The 26039-nt window shown below is 41.6% G+C and overlaps 1 protein-coding gene across 1 annotated transcript in view; it reads right to left on the bottom strand.

Annotated features, from left to right (window-relative positions):
- Window positions 1–26039, bottom strand: part of ints4 (integrator complex subunit 4) — a 54641-nt gene that overhangs the window by 8175 nt on the left and 20427 nt on the right. Inside the window, exons 12-21 of the mRNA XM_061972488.1 lie at window positions 23835–24040; window positions 23628–23770; window positions 16813–16928; window positions 16598–16731; window positions 6809–6975; window positions 6641–6734; window positions 2555–2635; window positions 2353–2483; window positions 2222–2281; window positions 1982–2141 (exon numbers count right to left, since the gene is read on the bottom strand). Of these exons, the coding sequence (XP_061828472.1) occupies window positions 1982–2141; window positions 2222–2281; window positions 2353–2483; window positions 2555–2635; window positions 6641–6734; window positions 6809–6975; window positions 16598–16731; window positions 16813–16928; window positions 23628–23770; window positions 23835–24040 (1292 nt within the window). The remainder of the gene's footprint in view (window positions 1–1981; window positions 2142–2221; window positions 2282–2352; window positions 2484–2554; window positions 2636–6640; window positions 6735–6808; window positions 6976–16597; window positions 16732–16812; window positions 16929–23627; window positions 23771–23834; window positions 24041–26039) is intronic.

Raw genomic sequence — 26039 nt, 5'->3', positions numbered from 1 at the left:
TGAAGTGTACCTATGATGAAAATTACAGACCTATATATATATATATATATATATATATATATATATATATATATATATATATATATATATATATATATATATATATATATATATATATATATATGTGTGTGTGTATATATATATATATTTATATATATATATTTATATACACACATATATATATATATATATATATATATATATATATATATATATATATAAGCGGTAGAAAATGGATGGATGGATACATATATACATATACATATACCTACATATAGTATATATACATATGTATAATATTGATATATGTACATATATCAATTGATATACTGTATATATTCATATATGTATACATATGCATTTATATGCATATACATATATATATACACCATATTTTTCAGACTATAAGTCGCTCCGGAGTATAAGTCGCACCGGCCGAAAATGCATAATAAAGAAGGAAAAAAACATATATAAGTCGCATTGGAGTACAAGTCGCATTTTTGGGGGAAATTTATTTGATAAAACCCAACACCAAAAATAGACATTTGAAAGGCATTTTAAAATAAATAAAGAACAACAGGCTGAATAAGTGTACGTTATATGAGGCATAAATAACCAACTGGTATGTTAACGTAACATATTATGGTAAGAGTCATTCAAATAACTATAACATATAGAACATACTATACGTTTACCAAACAATCTGTCACTCCTAATCGCTAAATCCCACGAAATCTTATACGTCTAGTCTCTTACGTGAATGAGATAAATAATATTATTTGATATTTTACGCTAATGTGTTAATTTCACACATAAGTCGCTCCTGAATATAAGTCGCACCCCTAGCCAAACTATGAAAAAAACTGCGACTTATAGTCCGAAAAATACGGTACACATACATATGCATATATGCATACACACTAGAGATGCGCGGTTTGCGGACACAACCGCGGAGTCCGCGGATTATCCGCGGGTCGGGCGGTTGAAATAAAAAAAAATTAGATTTTATCCGCGGGTCGGGTCGGGCGGTTGAAATAAAAAAAAATTAGATTTTAAATAGATTCAGGCGGGTGGCAGTTAAACCAATTCGGAAATATATATACATAGTTAAATGTTGTTACCCACATACGAAAAACGAGCAGGCACCTGCTGCATATGCCACAACAGAAGAAGAAAAAAAAAAGAGATGGCAACGCCGGCAGCAAACGTGGTACGCGACAAACTAAAAAAGGGAATACTAAAGACCAGGGGAAAAAAAGGCCAGAAAAGTTCAGCGTGGACTCGTTTTTATGAGGTTGTAAATCAGGATGATAGTAATGCTGGCTACGTGATTTGCAAGAGCTGCGACGCTGTTTATGTCTACGACAGTCACAAAACCGGGACATCTAACATGGTGCATCACATTTGTGCAAAACCCCGAACCTCCACAAACACCCTGAGCATGAGCAGTTTCGTCCGCCGTGATCCCAGAAGAGTGCCACAGGATGTTAAAACAAGATAGAACGCAGCTGCCTGCAGCAGTTTGAGTGGCGCGAGCGCGCTTGGAGGTGCGCTCAGCGCGGCTCCCAGATGATTGCGCACTAGTGTGCGTCTGGGCCGTGACAGCGTGGCACGCATTGAATGTGTCTGCTGCATTGGATCAGTCTCCTTTCTTTAACAGGCAAAAGCTTTATAACCTCACTAATGCCTTGCATCGTCTATATTAGATATATAACAACGGGCGGGTGCGGGCGGGTGCGGTTTTGATTAAATGTTAGTTCGGGTGGATGCGGATGGTTGACGACTTTTGTGATGCGGTTGCGGATGAAATAATTGCCTATCCGCGCATCTCTAATACACACACAAACACACAGTTATGGTTTTGAAAATAGTGTGGGGCCCTCAAAGAAAAAAGTTTGGACAGCCCTGTTCAAGACCGTGTGTAAGCTTGACCAAAGGAAGCGTGCCGCACACGGAGCAAACATGGCAAGTGTGAACGCACCTGTTGAGGCAGCGAAAGCTGCAGCAGAGCGCTCTGCCTCAGGGCCGACTGCAGAATCTTGACCAGCTCTGCAGGCTTGCAGGACGAAAGGCGCGGCGTCAGCTCCAAAAGTTTGTCAACAAAGCTGTCCTGGAAGTGAGGCAGCTCTGCCGGGAACAGCCTGAAGGTTTCACAAAGTGGAGTGAGGACTCAAATGAGGCGTACCTAACCTTAGTGGAACCACGGCCTGGCGGCACTCACCTGTGAAAAGACTCCAGCTCCTGCAGGAACTTTTCACTGCTGCTGATGAGAGGCTCCTGCCTGCGGACAAAAGTGACCATGAGGGAAAGCTGCGGTTCGTTGTGGCGATGACGCCCACGCGGCGTACCCACCCGTGTGTGGTGCGAGCGCTCAGGATGAGCCGCAGGGCTTTGGCCTGCAGCCGCACGTGATGCGCGATGGCCACCTGTCTGCTCTCCAGACCGCTGTACATGAACTCCAGCTTGTAGCTCTCCTCCAGGACCTACAACCCACACAGACAAACACGTCACATAGCACCGGCACCGTCGCGGGCATGTCGGGGCGCACACTGACCTGATGAGCGGCCGCCATAGCTGTGACGTTCTGTTTGAGGCACAGAGGGACCGCCATGTTCCACAACTTGTCCTGCAAAGCCTGAGGGTAACCGGGAAAAGGCTGGGGTCAGCTCAGGTGAATACAAGTTTATTAAGCAGACTTCCAGGTTTTGCTCTTTAAACCCTACATAGGGTGCATTCACACTTGTAAAACAGCAAACCTAGTCCAATGGAATTTTGATAACAGTTTTTATTTTGGTTTTAGTCATAGTCTTTTGACGATATTTAAATACAGCAACCTTTAAACTACATAGGGTGCATTCACACTTGTAGTCCGGTACTCTGGTGCAGATCAGAAGGTATTTATATCCCACATACCTGTCTTTCTTTAGGTTAGCTTGAAAAATGACAAATCAGCTCTTTTGGGTTGTCGAGTTGTCAAACTGAACAGTGTGCCAAGGACATTGATTAAAAAGTGCACTGTACGGGTATGTTGCTTTTTGAGTTGACGGACAAGCTCACCCATGGTGTACAACAAAAGTGGTGGTAGAGTAAGCAGTCGTGCTCCTGCTCTACCGTCTTTAATAGTAATAGTAATTCAGCACAGTACGAGTCCAGGGTGTCCCCTAAATGTAACTGAATGTGGCGCGCTGCCACGGCATTTTTATTACGCTACACTGAACAATTTATTTTGTGGATCAATAAAGTTTGTCTAAGTCTAACTTTTTTTTTTTTACTTGAAAACAAATTAAAGTGATATAATATACCGGTACTGTAGCCTCCAGAAGTAATGACACAAAGTCTGGTGCTATTTTTAACTTGTATTACCAATATTATGATAACAAACGGCACAATTCCAACAGGTTTTGTACCGTCTCGTGAGTCCGCGCTTCCCCGGACACACAACAACACTTCCTCATTCGTTACAGAATTAATTGATATATACATATAGCTTATTATTTGCGCCCTATTGACAAGAGATGTACCGAAAACTTGACCACCGAATAAAGACTTTGATCACTGAAAACCGCGCTACTGAAACCAGATGTAAACGCCATTGTCTGGAGCGTTGTCAGCATGTCTGTGATGTGGACGTGATTTATATATATATATACACACAACTACCGTTCAAAAGTTTGGGGTCACATTGAAATGTCTTTATTTTTGAAGGAAAAGCACTTTACTTTTCAATGAAGATAACTTTAAACTAGTCTTAACTTTAAAGAAATACACTCTATACATTGCTAATGTGGTAAATGACTATTCTAGCTGCAAATGTCTGGTTTTTGGTGCAATATCTACATAGGTGTATAGAAGCCCATTTCCAGCAACTATCACTCCAGTGTTCTAATGGTACAATGTGTTTGCTCATTGGCTCAGAAGGCTAATTGATGATTAGAAAACCCTTGTGCAATCATGTTCACACATCTGAAAACAGTTTAGCTCGTTACAGAAGCTACAAAACTGACCTTCCTTTGAGCAGATTGAGTTTCTGGAGCATCACATTTGTGGGGTCAATTAAACGCTCAAAATGGCCAGAAAAAGAGAACTTTCATCTGAAACTCGACAGTCTATTCTTGTTCTTAGAAATGAAGGCTATTCCATGCGAGAAATTGCTAAGAAATTTAAGATTTCCTACAACGGTGTGTGCTACTCCCTTCAGAGGACAGCACAAACAGGCTCTAACCAGAGTAGAAAAAGAAGTGGGAGGCCGTGTTGCACAACTGAGCAAGAAGATAAGTACATTAGAGTCTCTAGTTTGAGAAACAGACGCCTCACAGGTCCCCAACTGGCATCTTCATTAAATAGTACCCGCAAAACACCAGTGTCAACATCTACAGTGAAGAGGCGGCTGCGGGATTCTGGGCTTCATGGCAGAGTGGCAAAGAAAAAGCCATATCTGAGACTGGCCAATAAAAGAAAAAGATTAAGATGGGCAAAAGAACACAGACATTGGACAGAGGAAGACTGAAAAAAAGTGTTGTGGACAGGAATCCAAGTTTGAGGTGTTTGGATCACAAAGAAGAACGTTTGTGAGACGCAGAACAACTGAAAAGACGCTGGAAGAATGCCTGACGCCATCTGTTAAGCATGGTGGAGGTAATGTGATGGTCTGGGGTTGCTTTGGTGCTGGTAAGGTGGGAGATTTGTACAGGGTAAAAGGGATTCTGAATAAGGAAGGCTATCACGCCATACCCAGTGGACAGCGCTTGATTGGAGCCAATTTCATCCCATAACAGGACAATGACCCAAAACACACCTCCAAATTGTGCAAGAACTATTTAGAGAAGAAGCAGGCAGCTGGTATTCTATCGGTAATGGAGTGGCCAGCGCAGTCACCAGATCTGAACCCCATTGAGCTGTTGTGGGAGCAGCTTGACCGTATGGTACGCAAGAAGTGCCCATCCAACCAATCCAACTTGTGGGAGCTGCTTCTGGAAGCGTGGGGTGCAATTTCTCCAGATTACCTGAACAAATTAACAGCTAGAATGCCAAAGGTCTGCAATGCTGTAATTGCTGCAAATGGAGGATTCTTTGACGAAAGCAAAGTTTGATGTAAAAAAAAATACAAATCATTATTTCTAACCTTGTCAATGTCTTGACTCTATTTTCTATTCATTTCACAACGTATAGTGGTGAATAAGTGTGACTTTTCATGGAAAACACAAAATTGTTTGGGTGACCCCAAACTTTTGAACGGTAGTATATATATATATATATATATTTATATATATATATATTGTCGGAGGCAGATATTTACATATATCCGAATTTAAATGTTACTTCTTTTGATTTCATTGTCATATTACAAAACAGCTAGTGTTTTTCTTCCAAATGTGGTCTTTTGGTTGTCTGCAAAACTGTGTGCTTAACCTTGAAGTGAGGAATGTTAGAGAGAGCGATAATAACCATTTGTTTTGGCTAGAGAAAGATGACTGCCTGCGACTTAAGAGGGAAGAGGGGGTTTCGGGGGGAGACAGACCAGTTTGGCGGGGCGATAGAATGTTCTATGCTGGACTGGTCTCAAATGTATATCTGCAAAGTTTTGAAAATATATTACAAAATACCTTTTCTGTCTCTGGTGGTTTTTCAACTCAGCTTTAAGTGTCGTAAAGAGCTTGGGAGCGACTTGTGACTTGAATTCCCTGGGAGGAACAACTGGTCCAAAACGCAACAATTTATATACACATGTATATATATGTATATATATGTATATATATATATATATATATATATATATATCCCAGACATACCCGCGGATGGTCATCTGCAAAATATGCAATTATTTGGAGGACAGTGGCGGCTTTTAAGAAAAGAAAGTCCAACTGGAGCAGCAACGCCAAGCAAGTTTGACATCATGCTCGCTGCAGCTAATAGGGAACGTGAGGTGGGTTTAGACCGTCGTGAGACAGGTTAGTTTTACCCTACTTTACTGATGATGTGTTGTTGCAATAGTAGAGTCTCTAAACACCAGAAGAAGATGCTAGATTTGTTGGCAGTTGTTTTTAATAAAAAACAACTACCAACAACACTTGAAAAATCTCAATAAAGTAAATTGTACAAAAAGCAGCAACAATTAAAAATATGGCAAAACGATAAAAAAATCTTAAGACTAATTAATAATAATAGATTTGTTTTAAATATATGTATACATTTTTGGAGCCTTTTTGTAGAAAATCATACCGTATCATAGCAAATTACTCAATGATGTCATTGTGACCGCACCCATAACCACGCCCCCACCACCACAGATAACTTGGCAGTTTAGGGGAAACCCTGGAGTCATTTGTATTGTATTGAGGTGGGTAACAATACAGTCTTGTGAAAAATCAAAAGGCCCTCTCCCACATGAAATTGTGATTGGATAGATCTCTAACTTGTCCCACTCGCATAAAGACAAAATTAAATATGATTGGATTTTGTCTCTGTCAACATCTAATTTTTATTCTTTGACTAAATTGTCGATCAATTTCGTCATTGTTTTAGTCAACGTGCAATTGTTTTGATTAGTTATCGCCCTATTTTAGTGAGGGGAAAATAGGTCGCTAACGATGACTAAGACAAATATTTTGAGTCAACAAAATGAACACAGACGTAGTCCCACCTTGATGAGCAGCAGCTGGCAGCGCAGGTACGTAGCGCAGAAGTCGGCAGCTCCAGCAAGTTCCGTCTGCAGCTGACCCAGTCTCTGCAGGTCACTAAAAAACAAACAAACACAAAGTCAGAGTTAAAGTGACCACAAAGTTTGTGTGTTCTTGTGCAAACACCTTACCGTATGGTGAAAATGAGCAGGTCCTGAGCTCCGGGTGCTTCCAGGTTCTGAATGGTGCTGATCCTGTCCAGACTCTGCTGCAGGAAGAGCTTGGCTGATTCCACGGAACCCGACTCCGATCCAGAATCTACAGAGTCCAAACCGTGAACCTGCTTCCTTCCAGGCAGCTAAAGCGGAACAAGACCAAGCGACAGGGACCAGGGTTAAAACTTGGATGGACTCTTATGGAGGACTCTTCGGGCACTTGCTCTTCGTTTGTATGGCTTTAAAGTGCACCATGAACTTGTTCATTGCCTGCACAAAGTCTACATTTTTCTGTCGTGGCTTCCTGCACTGACGACAAGGTAGGGCTAAACAACTAAAATTCCAGATTATTTTGATATTAAAATCACTATTAAGAACACAATTAATCATTACCGGTAATCTGAAAACATGAGTATTTATTGTACCACTAAAACTCAACTTTGAATAGGATTTAAAAGAATAACAAATATAAATTAGTAACGAATAAATAATAAAGAAAATAAAAAATAATATTAACAACAATACATTTAAATAACAATAGCACCATAATAAATCAACAACATTCTCATTTCTGATAAAAAAAAACAACAACATTTAATTCGTTTTTTTACCTTTTACACTTATTTTACCACCATATGTTTTATGTGTCATGAATGAAATTCAATAAAATGCAAAAATCTTCAAATTTTTTGGTGCAATACATCTTTGGACAATTTTTACCAATAATTTAAGTCCAAGCATAATATTTTTTGTAAATGTTTTAAGTGACTTAAGTACATTATTCTTGTGTAAGGTACTTTTTTGAAACCTTTGTTTTAATAGCGGACCGGATGTTGCGCAGAGTGCTCTTATTGTGAAGGGGGGAGTTGTGCCGCTGTTCTGAGCTTTGTGAAGTGAAGTGAATTATATTTATATAGCGCTTTTCTCTAGTGACTCAAAGCGCTTTTATACAGTGAAACCCAAAATATCTAAGTTACAAACCCCGTTTCCATATGAGTTGGGAAATTGTGTTAGATGTAAATATAAACGGAATACAATGATTTGCAAATTATTTTCAACCCATATTCAGTTGAATATGCTACAAAGACAACAAATTTGATGTTCAAACTGATAAACATTTTTTGTTGTTGCAAATAATCATTGACTTTAGAATTTGATGCCAGCAACACGTGACAAAGAAGTTAGGAAAGGTAGCAATAAATACTGATAAAGTTGAGGAATGCTCATCAAACACTTATTTGGAACATCCCACAGGTGAACAGGCAAATTGGGAACAGGTGGGTGCCATGATTGGGTAAAAAAGTAGATTCCATGAAATGCTCAGTCATTCACAAACAAGGATGGGGCGAGGGTCACCACTTTGTTAACAAATGCGTGAGCAAATTGTTGAACAGTTTAAGAAAAACCTTTCTCAACCAGCTATTGCAGGGAATTTAGGGATTTCACCATCTACGGTCCGTAATATCATCAAAGGGTTCAGAGAATCTGGAGAAATCACTGCACGTAAGCAGCTAAGCCTGTGACCTTCGATCTCTCAGGCTGTACTGCATCAACAAGCGACATCAGTGTGTAAAGGATATCACCACATGGGCTCAGGAACACTTCAGAAACCCACTGTCAGTAACTATAGTTGGTCGCTACATCTGTAAGTGCAAGTTAAAACTCTCCTATGCAAGGCGAAAACAGTTCATCAACAACACCCAGAAACGCCGTCGGCTTCGCTGGGCCTGAGCTCATTTAAGATGGACTGATACAAAGTGGAAAAGTGTTCTGTGGTCTGACGAGTCCACATTTCAAATTGTTTTTGGAAACTGTGGACGTCGTGTCCTCCGGACCAAAGAGGAAAAGAACCATTCGGATTGTTATAGGCGCAAAGTTGAAAAGCCAGCATCTGTGATGGTATGGGGGTGTATTAGTGCCCAAGACATGGGCAACTTACACATCTGTGAAGGCGCCATTAATGCTGAAAGATACATACAGGTTTTGGAGCAACATATGTTGCCATCCAAGCAACGTTACCATGGACGCCCCTGCTAATTTCAGCAAGACAATGCCAAGCCACGTGTTGTATCAACGTAGCTTCATAGTAAAAGAGTGCGGGTACTAGACTGGCCTGTCTGTAGTCCAGACCTGTCTCCCATTGAAAATGTGTGGCGCATTATGAAGCCTAAAATAGCACAACGGAGACCCCCGGACTTAAGCTGTACATCAAGCAAGAATGGGAAACAATTCCACCTGAGAAGCTTATAAAATGTGTCTGCTCAGTTCCCAAACATTTACTGAGTGTTGTTAAAAGGAAAGGCCATGTAACACAGTGGTGAACATGCCCTTTCCCAACTACTTTGTCACATGTTGCAGCCATGAAATTCTAAGTTAATTATTATTTGCAAAAAAAAAATTAAGTTTATGAGTTTGAACATCAAATATGTTGTCTTTGTAGCATATTCAACTGAATATGGGTTGAAAAGGATTTGCAAATCATTGTATTCCGTTTATATTTACATCTAACACAATTTCCCAACTCATATGGAAACGGGGTTTGTACATTTAAAGCAGTGTGGGTGGCACTGGGAGCAGGTGGGTAAAGTGTCTTGCCCAAGGACACAACGGCAGTGACTAGGATGGTGGAAGCGGGGATCGAACCTGGAACCGTCAAGTTGCTGGCACGGCCACTCAACCAACCGAGCTGTACCGCCCTGTATATAGACTCTTTTGTGGCATACATTGAAGGTTAACACGATTTGAGGCAGTTTAATTCAATAAAAAAACTAAAAGGTGCGACTGCGGTCCTGTTTGTACATTGATCTTACATCCATGATGTCGTTCACAACAACACGAGCAGATGAGATGTGTTGTAGGTGTACGGATTGTTCTTGCTAGCTTTAGGTTCCTAACCAGCTCGGTGGCCTTGTGGTTAGAGTGTCCGCCCTGAGACTGGGAGGTTGTGAGTTCAAACCCTGGCCAAGTCATACCAAAGACTACAAAAAATGGGACCTATTGGCTCCCTGCTTGGCACTCAGCATCAAGGGTTGGAATTGGGGATTAAATCACCAAATGATTCCCGGCGCATGCTGCTGCTCACTGCTCCCCTCACCTCCCAGGGGGTGAACATGGGGATGGGTCAAATGCAGAGGACAAATTTCACCACACCAAGTGTGTGTGTGACAATCGTTGGGACTTTAACTTTACAAGAGGCAGTCTTCACGTTGTTTAGTTTAGGACGTGTTTCGGGATGAATGATTGGCCCCGGACACATTATTTTCCCAAACAAATGTTCTTTCTTCTAAAAATGACAGCATTTCACTCACATTTATGTCAATTTCCATGATATTTTGCGTTTAACAGAGGATTCCGGTTTATTGGCCAATTCTGTGACTCCGTGGTTATGTGAACGCAGGAATGTCTTCCTTTTTTTGTTGATTATTAATTAGGCATGCGAGCACTGTGTCAAATTAAAAGTAGCAACCATTGTGACAACCTCATACCTGACAATTTTTGAAACTCAAAAAGCCTCGTAGCCAGGATCCAGGGGCCACAGGCGAAGCCCCCCGACAAAAAATTAAATACCTGTATATTTTGTCCCCTGCCCGTGGAGTTGCACTAGTCCATTTCTCTCTTCCTCTTCTTTTCTTTTGTGGCATGTAGTTTAGTTAACCACTACATGGGTCTAAAAATAGCTAAGCTACGAAAATCGTTACTTGTTTAAGAAGTAGCGAAGCTACTGCCAAGCTACTGGGAAATGTAGTTAAAGGCCTACTGAAAGCCACTAGTACCGACCACGCAGTCTGATAGTTTATATATCAATGATGAAATCTTAACATTGCAACACATGCCAATACTAAAGTGCAATTTTAAATTTTGCGCAAAATATCCTGCTGAAAACGTCTTGGTATGATGACGCCTGCGCGTGACGTCACGGATTGTAGAGGACATTTTGGGACAGCATGGTGGCCAGCTATTAAGTCGTCTGTTTTCATCGCAAAATTCCACAGTATTCTGGACATCTGTGTTGGTGAATCCTTTGCAATGTCTTCAATGAACAATGGAGACAGCAAAGAAGAAAGCTGTAGGTGGGAAGCGGTGTATTGCGGCAGGTGTTGTACCGGATAACGCACCCCCGCCGTAGAAAGCACCCCTTGCCTGTTGTGCCAGAGAACACATTTCATTGTTTACATTCCCGAAAGATGACAGTCAAGCTTTATCATTGGCCTGTGGCGAACTGGGACAACAGAGACTCTTACCAGGAGGACTTTGAGTTGGATGCGCAGACGCGGTACCGTGAGTACGCATGCAGCTGCGGCTTCCAAACATTTGATCGCTTGCCCGTACGTGCGTGCCGCTATGTGCATGTCACGTACGTAACTTTGGGGACTTTGGGGAAATATATGTGCTGTATGATCTTTGGGGAGGTGAACAGTACTTTGGGCTGTGGGATTGAGTGTGTTGTGCAGGTGTTTGAGTTGTATTGGCGGGTTATATGGACGGGAGGGGGGAGGTGTTTGTTATGCGGGATTAATTTGTGGCATATTAAATATAAGCCTGGTTGTGTTGTGGCTAATAGAGTATATATATGTCTTGTGTTTATTTACTGTTTTAGTCATTCCCAGCCGCCTCTCACAGCATCTTCCCTATCTGAATCGCTCCCACTGCCCTTTAGTCCTTCACTCTCACTTTCCTCATCCACAAATCTTTCATCCTCGCTCAAATTAATTGGGAAATCGTCGCTTTCTCGGTCCGAATCGCTCTCGCTGCTGGTGGCCATGATTGTAAACAATGTGCAGATGTGAGGAGCTCCACAACCTGTGACGTCACGCGCATATCGTCTGCTACTTCCGGTACAGGCAAGGCTTTTTTATCACCGACCAAAAGTTGCGAACTTTATCGTCGATGTTCTCTACTAAATCCTTTCAGCAAAAATATGGCAATATCGCGAAATGATCAAGTATGACACATAGAATGGACCTGCGATCCCCGTTTAAATAAGAAAATCGCATTTCAGTAGGCCTTTAAGCCTTTAAAACCGTAGATTTTACCACTGCAGCCGTAAACCGGAATGGATAAAAAAAAACGTGCTCATTACGGGAAAACCGTAGTTGTTGCCAGGTATGCATCCCAAACTTCTAGTGGGTTTTTTTTTTTACTCATACGCTCACTCATCTGTTTCACCGTCACAAGCTCAGGAATTTACATGCACGTTGCGTGGCCCATTAATTGTTTTTTTTATTAGAATATTTTCCTGATCGTGAGAAACCAAAATCAAAATACTATTAATTGTCCAGCCCTAGGACAAGGTTTTGCAGAAGCAGCGAGTTAAAGAGACCATGGGTGGCATGTACAGTCATTAAATGCCACAAAAGGAAGGCGTATTATCGACGAGTGGTACTCACCACCAGCTGCTACGAACAAAATGTTACAGCCTATTAACGACTGGGCACATTAAGTGTGGCGGGAAGGTGAGTTGTGGGAAACATTTAATTCAAACATTGGCCTGATTTGAATTTTCTGATATGCTTGGGTGGCAATATGCAGATGGGTATAATGTTAAAAATACACGCTGAGCATTGCTACAAGAATCTCTGTGTACGTTCCGCATTCGTATGTTTTGGCTTTTAGCAGTACTAGTTAGTCAACAAACCAACAAACCTTTTCCCAAACTCCAGTGCATCAATATAAAATTGCTGCGTTTCAGAATTTTTCTGGGTTTGAGTGAGTCGAGTTCCTGAACAATCAGTGAGAAAACGACTCATGAGTCAGTAAAAGGAATTAGGGTTGCAACGATTAATGCATGACAAAAAAGCTTTGATTCATATTCTGTTGCTTTGATTAATCGTCAAATAAGTTTAACTAACTGACTAAAATGTATCAGATTGGGACAATATGGCGTTCCCGGGACATAGTTTCTGCGCGGTCGCTGCCATAGAACACATATGAGAGAGTAGTGTGTGGGTCATCTGTGTGAAGGCGAACAGCAGAGTTTATTTATTTCAATTACACACGTGAATGTGAGTGTGAATGTTGTCTGTCTATCTGTGTTGGCCCTGCGATGATGTGGCGACTTGTCCAGGGTGTACCCCGCCTTTCGCCCGATTGTAGCTGAGATAGGCTCCAGCGCCCCCCGCGACCCCGAAGGGAATAAGCGGTAGAAAATGGATGGATGTTAAAAGTGCAAAAATAAATAAATAACAATTGTGGAATTTCAATGTTGATGTGCATTTATAGGGGAAAAAGAATGAGGGTACGACAAGCAGAATTTCTTTTTTGTTTATTTTAACTATTTTCCTCAAAATATACATTTAGGCCAGGGGTCGGCAACCCGCGGCTCCGGGGCCGCATGCGGCTCTTTGATCACTCTGATGCGGCTCAGCAGCTTACTTGCTGAACCCCCCAATTTTCCCGTGAGACTTCCGGATTTCAGTGCCTCTCGCAGAAAACTCCCGGGATCAATATTCACCGATTTTCACCCTTACAGATATAAAAAGGGCGTGCTATGATGGTACAACATTCAGCGCCCTCTATAATCTGCATTAACAGCGTGCCAGCCTAACAACTTTTATACAATATACATCTTCTGCTTGCACACGTACATGACAGCAAGGCATACTTGGTCAACAGCCACACAGGTTACACTGACGGTGACCATATAAAACAACTTTAACACTCTTACTAATAATGCGCCACACTTTGAACATCTGCACCTTAACACAACATAAACACAAGAGAACAAACACCCAGAATCCCATGCAGCCCTAACTCTTCCGGGATACATTATACACCCCTGCTAGGGTTAGGAAACAGAGTGGACCGACACCAGCAGATGACATGGCACCCCAAACCATCACCCAACCATGCAAATTTTGCATTTCCTTTGGAAATCGAGGTCCCAGAGTCTGGAGGAAGACAGGAGAGGCACAGGATCCACGTTGCCTGAAGTCTTGTGTAAAGTTTCCACCATCAGTGATGGTTTGGGGTGCCATGTCATCTGCTGGTGTCGGCCCACTCTGTTTCCTGAGATCCAGGGTCAACGCAGCCGTGTACCAGCAAGTTTTAGAGCACTTCATGCTTCCTGCTGCTGACCTGCTCTATGGAGATGGAGATTTCAAGTTCCAACAGGACTTGGGGCCTGCACACAGCGCAAAATCTACCCGTGCCTGGTTTACGGACCATGGTATTTCTGTTCTAAATTGGCCCGCCAACTCCCCTGACCTTAGCCCCATAGAAAATCTGTGGGGTATTGTGAAAAGGAAGATGCAGAATGCCAGACCCAAAAACGCAGAAGAGTTGAAGGCCACTATCAGAGCAACCTGGGCTCTCATAACACCTGAGCAGTGCCAGAAACTCATCGACTCCATGCCACGCCGCATTAACGCAGTAATTGAGGCAAAAGGAGCTCCAACCAAGTATTGAGTATTGCACATGCTCATATTTTTCATTTTCATACTTTTCAGTTGGCCAACATTTCTAAAAATCCCTTTTTTGTATTAGCCTTAAGTAATATTCTAATTTTGTGACACACGGAATTTTGGATTTTCATTTGTTGCCACTTCAAATCATCAAAATTAAATGAAATAAACATTTGAATGCATCAGTCTGTGTGCAATGAATAAATATAATGTACAAGTTACACCTTTTGAATGCAATTACTGAAATAAATCAAGTTTTTCAAAATATTCTAATTTACTGGCTTTTACCTGTATATATACATAGTTAAATGTTGTTACCCACATACGAAAAACGAGCACCACTCTTGGAAACAGTCAATTTTTCATCAGGCACCGCGTCCCAGCAACAGTGGCGCAAGTGAGCGCTCCTTCAGCGCAGCAGGGCGCATTTTAGAGGCCAGGCGCTCTCACATGAATCCTGGCACTGTAGATGCCATTTTATTCCTGCATAGTGCTAACAAAAAAAAAAGTAAGTAGACATACGGTTGGATATGTTAAACGAATTAGTCTACGTTACCTATAGGCTATACCAAATAAGCCCATGTCTAACCTATATTGAGTTCGGTCAGCTGAATAATTTTGATGGTTACGTGTTGTTTGGGCGCACTACAATGCAAAGGAATTAAGGCAATTGCGTTGTTTATTGTGGTTTTTTTCTATTCGAGATATACTACTATGTGTGAATAATTATTTGGCCTCGCTTTCAAGTGAAGCGCATCTCCGATTGGCAACAATGTAAGGATATTTAGCCTGCTTTGTTTGTCGCGACCGTCTATTTTCATTATAATTCAAGTTTGATGATAAAGTGCAGTCTGATGGGTTTGATTTCTCCCCTTCAGCTATTTGCCTTTGCCAATAAGTTGCAGGTAATTTATTATTATTATTAATTTAATATATTTTTGTTTAAATAGGGATGACATACATATGTTATTGTATAATTTAAGTTTGTGCGCCTGATTGACAGCCTAAGGCTTATGAGGCACATGTTTTATTTATTTTTTTATTTCAACTTAAAAACGTATGACCCTATGCCTATGCCTACAACATAGGCTATGTGTTTATCTTTATTTTCCTGCCTGTCGTTGACAATGGAGATTGTCTGATATTTTGTCATGGCTGCAGATCAATCAATAAAGGTTCATCTTTGTCGCGAAATTGTTCACTGCTTCACTGTGCACCCCGCCCTCGTCCCTATTTGAGCATTATAACGTTAACAAGTTAATATTCATTGAAATAAATTCAGAACATTTTTTTTACCTAACGAAAATATAGGCCTAGTCTTTCTAAAACATTTTTTTAACTTCTTAAAAGCCTCGTTCGGCTTGCTGCAACTGCGCACACAAAGTGTGAGGAACGCACTCCTGATCTGAGGGCATTGGCAACAATAGTCAACACTTTCTTAATGGAAATGACAATAATATTATAATAATGATAAATAATATTATCACGCATTAATATCTCTTAGCCACGAATGCGTGGCCAAGAGATGCGTGGCACGCATTGAATGTCTCTGCTGCATTGGATCAGTCTCCTTTCTTTAACAGGCAAAAGCTTTTTAACCTCACTAATGCCTTGCATCGTCTATATTAGATATATAACAACGGGCGGGTGCGGGCGGGTGTGGTTTTGATAAAATGTTGGTTCGGGTGGATGGCGGATGGTGGATGGTTGACGACTTTTGTGATGCGGTTGCGGATGAAATAATTGCCTATCCGCGCATCTCTAATATGTACACACTAAAGGTATCGGGGATCCAAAAGGGTCCCATTCATAAAAGTGTGAAGAATAAGTCATAATTATTATTCTTTTCACTTCCAATACTTGAATCTCTACATCCACCTCATATCTAACAGTCCATTGTGCGCTTTATTTATTATTTTAGGTGTTATGCTCTTTGTCAAAGAAAACTTTGGTTGTGATAAGGTAAACACAAAATATGGGGGAAAATTCCAAAACATTTTTCAAAGTGAAATATTTGAAAGTAATTGGAGCCTTGACTGGGTCAATAATTCATAACAACATTATTTTGATTCGTTATTAGTTTTTGAGCAACGAACAGCCTCTTTGTGTTACCAGTGTCAACATTTCAATGTTTTCTTGTTACAGTACACCCGTTTGTGCTTTTATTCCACTTTTTTTTTTTTTGGTAATAAAATTTTTAGAATGTGCCACGAGCCATTAGAAAATCAGCTGGACACAGCAGTTATACAGCGTGTTTTCTACGATTACTTGCACAAACTAATTGATTAGATTACTTGATTACCAATATAATCGATAGCTGCAGCCCCTCGGTGAAAAGACAAAGAAGAGAAGTAAGAGTTCTCACTCGGAGAGGTGGGACCAGGTGTGACAGACTATCCCTCAGGTAGGCGTAGTGTCTGAAGGTGTGGTCGGAGAAGAGCGCCGGCATGGTGGGACACGACTTGGCTGCGTTGAATACCAACACCAGGACCGCAATATCTGAGGTCGGCAGAATTTAAGAAGAAGAAATATTGGAAGGAGCGACACACCTCTTGACCGCGTGCCAACATGTGAGGATACAAGCTGGGTCGTCCATGTCTGGTTCCGGTGTGTCAAAGTACGGGTGTGTGCTGAGGAGTTCAGGGACCAGAGGCAACACTAACATTGGGTGGCGGGAACCCAAAAACTTGAGACACCTAAAATACAGATGTGAAGGAAAACCATCAGATCAGCAAAAACCATCAGGTCAGCAAAGGACTCATTTTGCACGAAGATAAAAACATCTTTTAAAAACATTTAAAAACTTATTTTTTAGTAATGGACTTTTAAAAATGTTTGACTGGACTACTGTAATGCCCTCTATAATGTACTAAGTAGAAAACGCAGCTGCTCTCACTCATACTCCAAAACATACCCATGTTACCCCGGTTCTCTTTGCTCTCCATTGGCTCCCAGTACGTTCTAGAATACATTTTAAAATCCTTCTTTTTGTTTTTAAGGCCATCAATGGCAGTGACGTGCGGTCACTAGAGGCAGGTGAGGCGGGGCCTCACCTGCCATCATGGAAAGAAAAAAAATGTAAAAAGAAAAAAAATTAATTAAATTGTTATATGTATGCAGTGATTATACTATAAAGTTATTTTCCATTTAACTTCACCAGTTTTAGATAATTTTTATTCAAAATCGCTGAATTTTCACATTTGCCGTTCAAATACTGAGAAGAGACGGTGCGGTGAACAGCAGCCAGTTGAGGCACGTCACTCAGTGCCTCAACGTGGACGGACTCGGCTAACTGCTGGCCTGCTGTGCAGTGAGACTGTATTGCTTGCTATATGAATTATATTATATATTTCCATAGTTTAGTTAGCTGAGGTATATAATGTACAGTGTATTTTGTCAACAACTGTATGTGTGTAACGTATTTCTTGTGCTGAGCGATCATAAAACGGCTGCAAAAGACGCACTGGCTGAGGCTTCAGTAGCCCCGCCTCCTGCACCCCCTGCCGTAGAATTGTTATATCAACTAGAGCCCACACTTAAACTTTCCACGTGCAAGATTGAATCTATTTAAAAAAGTTATTTCATAAGAAGCCAAAAAGTGCAAAAACTGCAGGGTCACAACATTAGGTACACCTGCAGACTGCAGGTGTATCTAATTCACAACTCCTCCAACATGAACATTATTGTTTTTGCACTTTTTGGCTTCTTATTAAATAACTTTTGTAACCTATTTTTATGGGCTTTCCTATTTGTGATGTTAAGTTCCTGTTATGCGCTGTTATACAGTATATGCCTTGAGCTCTTATTTTGAAGGCGCCAAGAGTGGAAGTGATGACATGTTGTAGTGGAGCGGAGGTTTTTGAAAGAAGGTAAATAAAGTGGTCCTCGTGTAAACTGGAGCCTCCGTGTTTGTTATTTTGTAGTTTCATACAGTATAGGCGACATTTATAAACCCTCGGTTACACTTTTTTAAATAGATTCAATCTTGCACGTGGAAAGTTTAAGTGAGGGCTTTAGTTGTGGACTTCATTTATAAGTAAAGATAAGACCATAATAAAGTTTTTTTTATTAAATGTGCTTTTTTGTGTGCTACAGTTTGTACGTGTAAAGTTAAAGTTAAGTTAAAGTACCAATGATTGTCACACACACACTAGGTGTAATGAAATTTGTCCTCTACATTTGACCCATCCCCTTGTTCACCCCCTGGGAGGTGAGGGGAGCAGTGGGCAGCAGCGGCGCCGCGCCCGGGAATCATTTTTGGTGATTTAACCCCCAATTCCAAGCCTTGATGCTGAGTGCCAAGCAGGGAAGAATGCTGGTATGAGCTTTTAAACATAACCCGTTAACTGCTGCCAATCAAATGGTGAATAAGATACTTGTTAGGGTTCATATGTTTGTAAATCTGACTGTGATGAAGTCAGTGCCTCACCAGCCATCAACCTCACCGCACGTCACTGATCAATGGTCTGGCCCCAGCATACTTGGCTGATATTTCAACTGTTCGCCACCCACCAAGGAATCTGCGACCATCTTTACACACATCTTTGGAAGTACCGAGGACTCAAGTTAAAAAAATGGGGTGATGGTTCTTTTTCCGCATCCGCACCCAAGTTATGAAATTCCCTCCCACCTGAGTTGCGAACCATCACGGAGCTAGAAGCTTTTAAATCTCAACTAAAAACCTACCGTATTTTCCGGACCATAGGGCGCACCGGATTATAAGGCGCACTGCCGATGAATGGTCTATTTTTTGTATCTTTTTTCACCTTTGGCGCATTAAAGGAGTCATATTATTTGTTTCTAAATGTAAAAGACTTCCTTGTGGTCTACATAACATGTAATGGTGGTTCTTTGGTCAAAATGTTGCATAGATGATGTTTTATACATCATCTTCAAGCCGCTTTCTGACAGTCGCTTCAGGATGCGCCGTTTTGTGGGCGGTCTTATTTACGTGGCTCACCTTCGACAGCGTCTTTTCTCTGTCATCTTTGTTGTAGCGGTGTAGCGTGCAAGGACGGGAGTGGAAGAAGTGTCAAAAGATGGCGCTAACTCTTTTAATGACATTCAGACTTTACTTCAATCAACAACGGAGCAGCATCTCCTCATCCGGAAACAACCACACGGGAAATGTGTCCCGTGAAAAACCGTCCGACCTGAACTCTTAATAACTAAAGTTCCTTTGGTGATTAATGTAAACTCACTACACCGGTATGTTTTAGCGCTTTCATGGCGAGTTTACTGACAGATATAAGTAAGAACTTTACACTACTTTATACTAGAAATGGCAACAGCGGAGGATGAAAGTCCCATAACAAGAAGATAGAGAAAAAGCAGACGCTTATCGACTACGGCATCGGCGGGGACGCGCACAATTTTTCAGGACTTATGCAGATCCCAAATACAGATAAGCAGGTACCAGAAGGTAAGAAAAGTTGCTTTTGCGTAATATTGCGAAACAAAACGCCAGATAGTATGTCTTACCTTATACACACACCATAATAATACTCCTATGTTTAATGCGCCGACAATCCTTCAAGCGGTGTGGCTTCATAGCTTACCAAAGTCATACTAAAACATTTTGATAGATTTTTGAGCGCCGTGTGTAATGTTATATATTTTAAACAGAACATTTAAAATGTTGATGTTGTTTACTTGAGACCCATCATAGTGCAGCCTACACTTATCTCTTATGTTTGACTGCCATCTACTGGTCACACTCAATCAAACTTATTCCTTACATTAGGCGCACAATGAGCCTTTGTCTACAATCTGTCACATTTATATTTATGTTCATTAATGTGCATTGTATCATGTCACTAAGTTATAACAAATAGCAACTTTCTATGAGGGGTTTTATTGTACATCTATAAACAAGCTCATTGCTGTGTCGAGTGCACAGGTGTCAAACTCAAGGCCTGCGGACCAGATCTGGCCCTCCACCTACGCCATGCCACTGGGGCGGCATGGCGTAGTGGGTAGAGCAACCGTGCCAGAAACCTGAGGGTTGCAGGTTCGCTCCCCGCCTCTTACCATCCAAAAAATCGCTGCCTTTGTGTCCTTGGGCGGGACACTTCACCCTTTGTCCCCGGTGCCACTCACACCGGTGAATTGAATGATGAATGATAGGTGGTGGTTGGAGGGGCCGTTGGCGCAAATTGCAGCCACGCTTCCGTCAGTCTACCCCAGGGCAGCTGTGGCTATGAAAGTAGCTTACCACCACCAGGTGTGAATGAATGATGGGTTCTACATATAAAGCAACATGCTTTTATTTTTTTTACGAGCTTGCTCAAAGAGGGGCGTATTTTAGAAGTGTTGTACTAGTGATAAAGATCTTTTTAGAAGATCTGAAGGGGGAATTGTCGGAGGCAGATATTTACATATATCCGTATTTAAGTGTTACTTCTTTTCATTTCATAATCATATTACAAAACAGCTAGTGTTTTTCTTCCAATTGTGGTCTTTTCATCATCATCATCATCAGCCGTTGTCAGTCCACTGCTGGACGAAAGCCTCAGCATGTTTCTGCCATAGTAAACGATCTCTAGCTGCTCCCTGCCACTGCACTGTTCCCCAATATATCCATATTTAAGTGTTACTTCTTTTCATTTCGTAATCATATTACAAAACAGCTAGTGTTTTTCTTCCAATTGTGGTCTTTTGGTTGTCTGCAATTACTGTGTGCTTAAACCTTGAATGAGGAATGTAAGAAAGAGAGATACTCCTTTCTCTTATCTAGCCTTATGTCCAGGTGCGGAGGACAATGGGCATGTGTTTTGGCTGGAGGGACAAGACTGCGAGGGTGGGAGGAAGAGATACTTAAGAGGGGAGAGGGTTTTTCAAGGGGGGACAGACCATCTTAGCGGCGCGATTGAATGTTCTATGCTGGACTGGTCTCAGTATGTTTACAAAGCTTTGCAAATATATTACGAAATACCTATTCTGTCTCTGGTGGTTTTTCAACTCAGCTTTAAGTGTCGTAAAGAGTTTGGGAAGGACTTGTGACTTGAATTCCCTGGGAGGAACAACTGGTCCAAACGCAACAGTACTTAGAAAAGCGCTATATAAATCCCAGGTATCCCTGGAAATAATGTGTCAATAAAATACCTTATATTTTCTTTCTTTACTTTCTTATTTTCTTACTAAAAGGTATTACGTTTTTTTTCGTAGTTTGACAGGGACAAATAATTGTGTCCAAAATTGCAACAAATATATCATCTAACTTTATTGGTCAAAATCCAAATAAATACATAAATATCTGCTTAACTTATGGTTTCGAAGCAAGTTATCCAACAAATTGTACACTATAAAAATGACCAATAGATTTTACTGTAAAATTTAGGGAGTTTTTTTTTGTAAGTTGAAAAAAAACGACCAATGTTTTTTTTTTTTTTATAGTAAAATGCTGTCCACTGAGCTGTCAGTTTTGGGTTTTTTTTTTACTGTAAAATCCACAGATTATGGTAAAAAACTGGCAGCTAAGTTGCTAAAATAAAATGAATCAGCAGTACTGTATTTCTATTTACAATATGAAAAAAAAAAGAATAAAAAACATATTTTACAGTAAAAGTCTGGCAACTTTTTTTCTGTAAAAAACTGGTAAAATACGCAGATTTGTTTTTTACTCTTTACGTAAGAATAATTTTTTTATATATATTTAAAGTCATAGGCAAATTCATTAATTATTTACTGTTACAAACGGCCCTCTAATGGCAGTCATGACTGCGGTGTGGCCCTCAATGAAAACCAGTTTGACACACCTGGTCTAGTGGGACAGGCCAAAGTTAAGTCGGAGAAAATGCAGTCCTTTATACATTATTTATGTTTCTCTGCGGCCCGGTAGTAAATGCTTCACAGACCGGTACCGGTCCCCGGACCGGTGGTTGGGGACCACTGCTGTAAAGCACCATTGTGATGTTGTAAGGTGCTATACAAATATTGGTTGGTTTGTCCCTGTTGTTTTAAAGGCCTACTGAAACCCACTACTACCGACCACGCAGTCTGATAGTTTATACATCAATGATGAAATCTTAACATTGCAACACATGCCAATGCAGCCGGGTTAACTTATAAAGTGCAATTTTAAATTTCCTGCGAAACTTCCGGTTGAAAACGTTTAGGTATGATGACGTATGCGCGTGACGTCGATGGTTGAAACGGAAGTATTGGGACGCCATTGTATCCAATACAAAAAGCTCAGTTTTCATCGCAAAATTCCACAGTATACTGGACATCTGTGTTGGTGAATCTCTTGCAATTTGTTTAATGAACAATGGAGACTGCAAAGAAGTAAGCTGTAGATGCAATCGGTGTATTAGCGTCTGGCTACAGCAACACAACCAGGAGGACTTTGACTTGGATAGCAGACGCGCTATCCAATGCTAGCCGCCGACCGCATCGATGATCAGGTGAAGTCCTTCGTCGCTCCGTCGATCGCTGGAACGCAGGTGAGCTTCGGTGTTGATGAGCAGATGAGGGTTGGCGTAGGTGGAGAGCTAATGTTTTTATCATAGCTCTGTCGAGGTCCGTAGCTAAGTTAGATTCAATGGCGTCGTTAGCAACAGCATAGCTAGGCTTCGTCAGGCGGTACAGCATTAACCGTGTGGTTACAGGTCCAGAGTTTGGTAGCATTGTTGATATTCTGTCTATCCTTCCAGTCAGGGGTTTATTTATTTTGTTTCTATCTGCAGTTAAGCCCGATGCTATCACGTTAGCTCCGTAGCTAAAGTGCTTCACCGATGTATTGTCGTGGAGATAAAAGTCACTGTGAATGTACATTTCCCGTTCTCGACTCACATTTTCAAGAGGATATAGTATCCGAGGTGGTTTAAAATACAAATCCGTGATCCACAATAAAAAAAGGAGAGAGTGTGGAATCCAATGAGCCCTTGTACCTAAGTTACGGTCAGAGCGAAAAAAGATGTGTCCTGCACTGCACTCTAATACTTCACTCTCACGTTCCTCATCCACGAATCTTTCATCCTGGCTCAAATTAATGGGGTAATCGTCGCTTTCTCGGTCCCAATCGCTCTCGCTGCTGGTGTAAACAATGGGGAAATGTGAGGACACTTTCAACTTGTGACATCACGCTACTTCCGGTACAGGCAAGGCTTTTTTTTTTATCAGCGACCAAAAGTTGCAAACTTTATCGTCGTTGTTCTATACTAAATCCTTTCAGCAAAAATATGGCAATATCGCGAAATGATCAAGTATGACACATAGAATGGATCTGCTATCCCCGTTCAAATTAAAAAAATTCATTTCAGTAGGCCTTTAATGTAATTGTTGTTTTACCTCACCTATGTTTTGTACAGCGCTGCATAAATAAAATGTACTTACTTACAAAATGTCCTGCTAAGGTTTACTAATAAAGAGAGTGTGTAAGCGTGCGGTCTCACTTCCAGACAGAGTTCCGGTCCGAGGGATACTTGTTGAGGTTCTTGAGCAGCTCCAGCAGAGCCAGCTGGATGCACTCCTTGGTGGAGACGTTGGTGTAGCAAAGTAACTCGTGCAGAGCTTCTCTGATGTCCCGAGACGAGTCCTGACCACAAACGGGAAGCTTGTAAAGGAACTGGCGTGCGCAAGGACGCGCGTGTTGTGCAGACCTCCAGGACGGCCAACACGGTGTCCAGCTGGTCCTCCCTCAGGGTGATGTGTGTGGAGATCTCTCTCAGCACGTGGATGGACTGCAAGCGCACTTCCTCGATCTCGTCGTTGAACATGTCCACCAGGAAGTCCAGACACTTCTCGGCGAAGCTGGGAGACGAGCGAGCCAGCTGGCACAACGCTTCTACCGCCGCGATGCGGACCTCTGCGAGCAGGCGGCCAGACAAGTCAACAATAAACAGGTGACGAAAATGAAATTGACCTGTTTTAGCTATTCAGCTCAAAAGGGAGAGGCATAAGACAGGAAGTTGACACAAACACAGCTCCTCACTCATTTTGGTATTTCTTCTTACCCAGTCATGTGCTAGCTTTTTAACGTTAGCATGCTAGTATGCCATACTTGCCAACCCTCCCGGATTTTCCGGGAGACTCCCGAAATTCAGCGCCTCTCCCGAAAACCTCCCGGGCCAAATTTTCTCCCGAAAATCTCCCGAAATTCAGGCGGAGCTGGAGGCCACGCCCCCTCCAGCTCCATGCGGACCTGAGTGACGTGTTGACAGCCTGTTCACACGTCCGCTTTCCCACAATATAAACAGCTAATGATGGAGGGCGAGTTCTTGGTTTCTTATGTGGGTTTATTGTTAGGCAGTTTCATTAACGTCCTTCCAGCGCGGTAACAACACACAACAGCAGTCAAGTTTTCGTCTACCATAAAGCAGTTCGTCTGCCGTAAACAGCAATGTTGTGACACTTTTAAACAGGACAATACTGCCATCTACTGTACATGCATATGTGACCCACCCATAATGTGTCACATTTTTGTGTTCCCATCCATCCATCCATTTTCTACCGCTTATTCCCTTTGGGGTCGCGGGGGGCGCTGGAGCCTATCTCAGCTACAATCGGGCGGAAGGCGGGGTACACCCTGGACAACTCGCCACCTCATCGCAGGGCCAACACAGATAGACAGACAACATTCACACTCACATCCACACACTAGGGCCAATTTAGTGTTGCCAATCAACTTATCCCCAGGTGCATGTCTTTGGAGGTGGGAGGAAGCCGGAGTACCCGGAGGGAACCCACGCAGTCACGGGGAGAACATGCAAACTCCACACAGAAAGATCCCGAGCCCGGGATTTATTTATTTTATTTTGTGGTTTGAATTCGTTTTTGGAGCTGTCATTACACATTAAGCAGTATTCACATTGGTCAGTAGGGGGCAGTAGGGCGTTTCTTCCCAATTGAATGCTATCACCTGCAGACCGGAAGTGTCTGGTCATTCTGATGAGCGCGACCAGTCTGTGAACAATTGAAACGTCCTGTGTGCTTTTTCCTCCTGTATAACAGGTTAGTTTTGGTGAATCAACTCACTGAATAATATCCATGTGATCTTTATAAGTTTAAGTACACATTCTGATGGTGGAGCCTAACTCTAAAGTGTTTGTGAGTTGTAGTTTGTATTTGTGAATGAATCCAGTGCACAGCTGCAGTAATCAATACAAAAAGGCGACGTGAGTGCGCAATGTTTATATAGGAACTTCTGATCCTAATTCAGACTCCCAAATTAGAGCTCCCGTTTTCTTATTGATTTTATAATGTTTATTTGTATAATGTGTGTGTTCTGAAATAGTGACAGAGAATAGAACAAGGATGGACAATTCAACCCTTAACTCAACAATGAGTAGATGAGTGTTATGTGTGTGTATATGTGTAAATAAATGAACACTGAAATTCAAGTATTTCTTTTATTTATTTTTATATATATATATATATATATATATATATAGCTAGAATTCACTGAAAGTTAAGTATTTCTTATATATATATATATCTATCTTAACCACGCCCCCCGCCCCACCCCCGACCACGCCCCCCACCTCCCGAAATCGGAGGTCTCAAGGTTGGCAAGTATGTAGTATGCTAACATTAGCCTGGCAACTTTTCCAGCTAAAATTATACTTTTTTGTCTGACTCCGCAGCCATACACCTTCGAGTCATAACTTGGAATGTGACACATTCCAAGTGCTAAAGGTAGCATTAGGGATGTCCTAAATGCTTTAAAATGTAAGATCGGAAATTATCGGTTTCAAAAAGTAAAATGTATGACTTTTTAAAAGGCCGCTGTGTACACGGACGTAGGGAGAAGTACAGAGCGCCAATAAACCTTAAAGGCACTTCCTTTGCGTGCCAGTCCAGTCACA

The sequence above is a fragment of the Nerophis lumbriciformis genome, linkage group LG17 (genome assembly GCF_033978685.3).
Source record: "Nerophis lumbriciformis linkage group LG17, RoL_Nlum_v2.1, whole genome shotgun sequence".
In the NCBI taxonomy this organism is placed as follows: domain Eukaryota; kingdom Metazoa; phylum Chordata; class Actinopteri; order Syngnathiformes; family Syngnathidae; genus Nerophis; species Nerophis lumbriciformis.
This window is presented reverse-complemented; position numbering and strand designations above follow the sequence as displayed.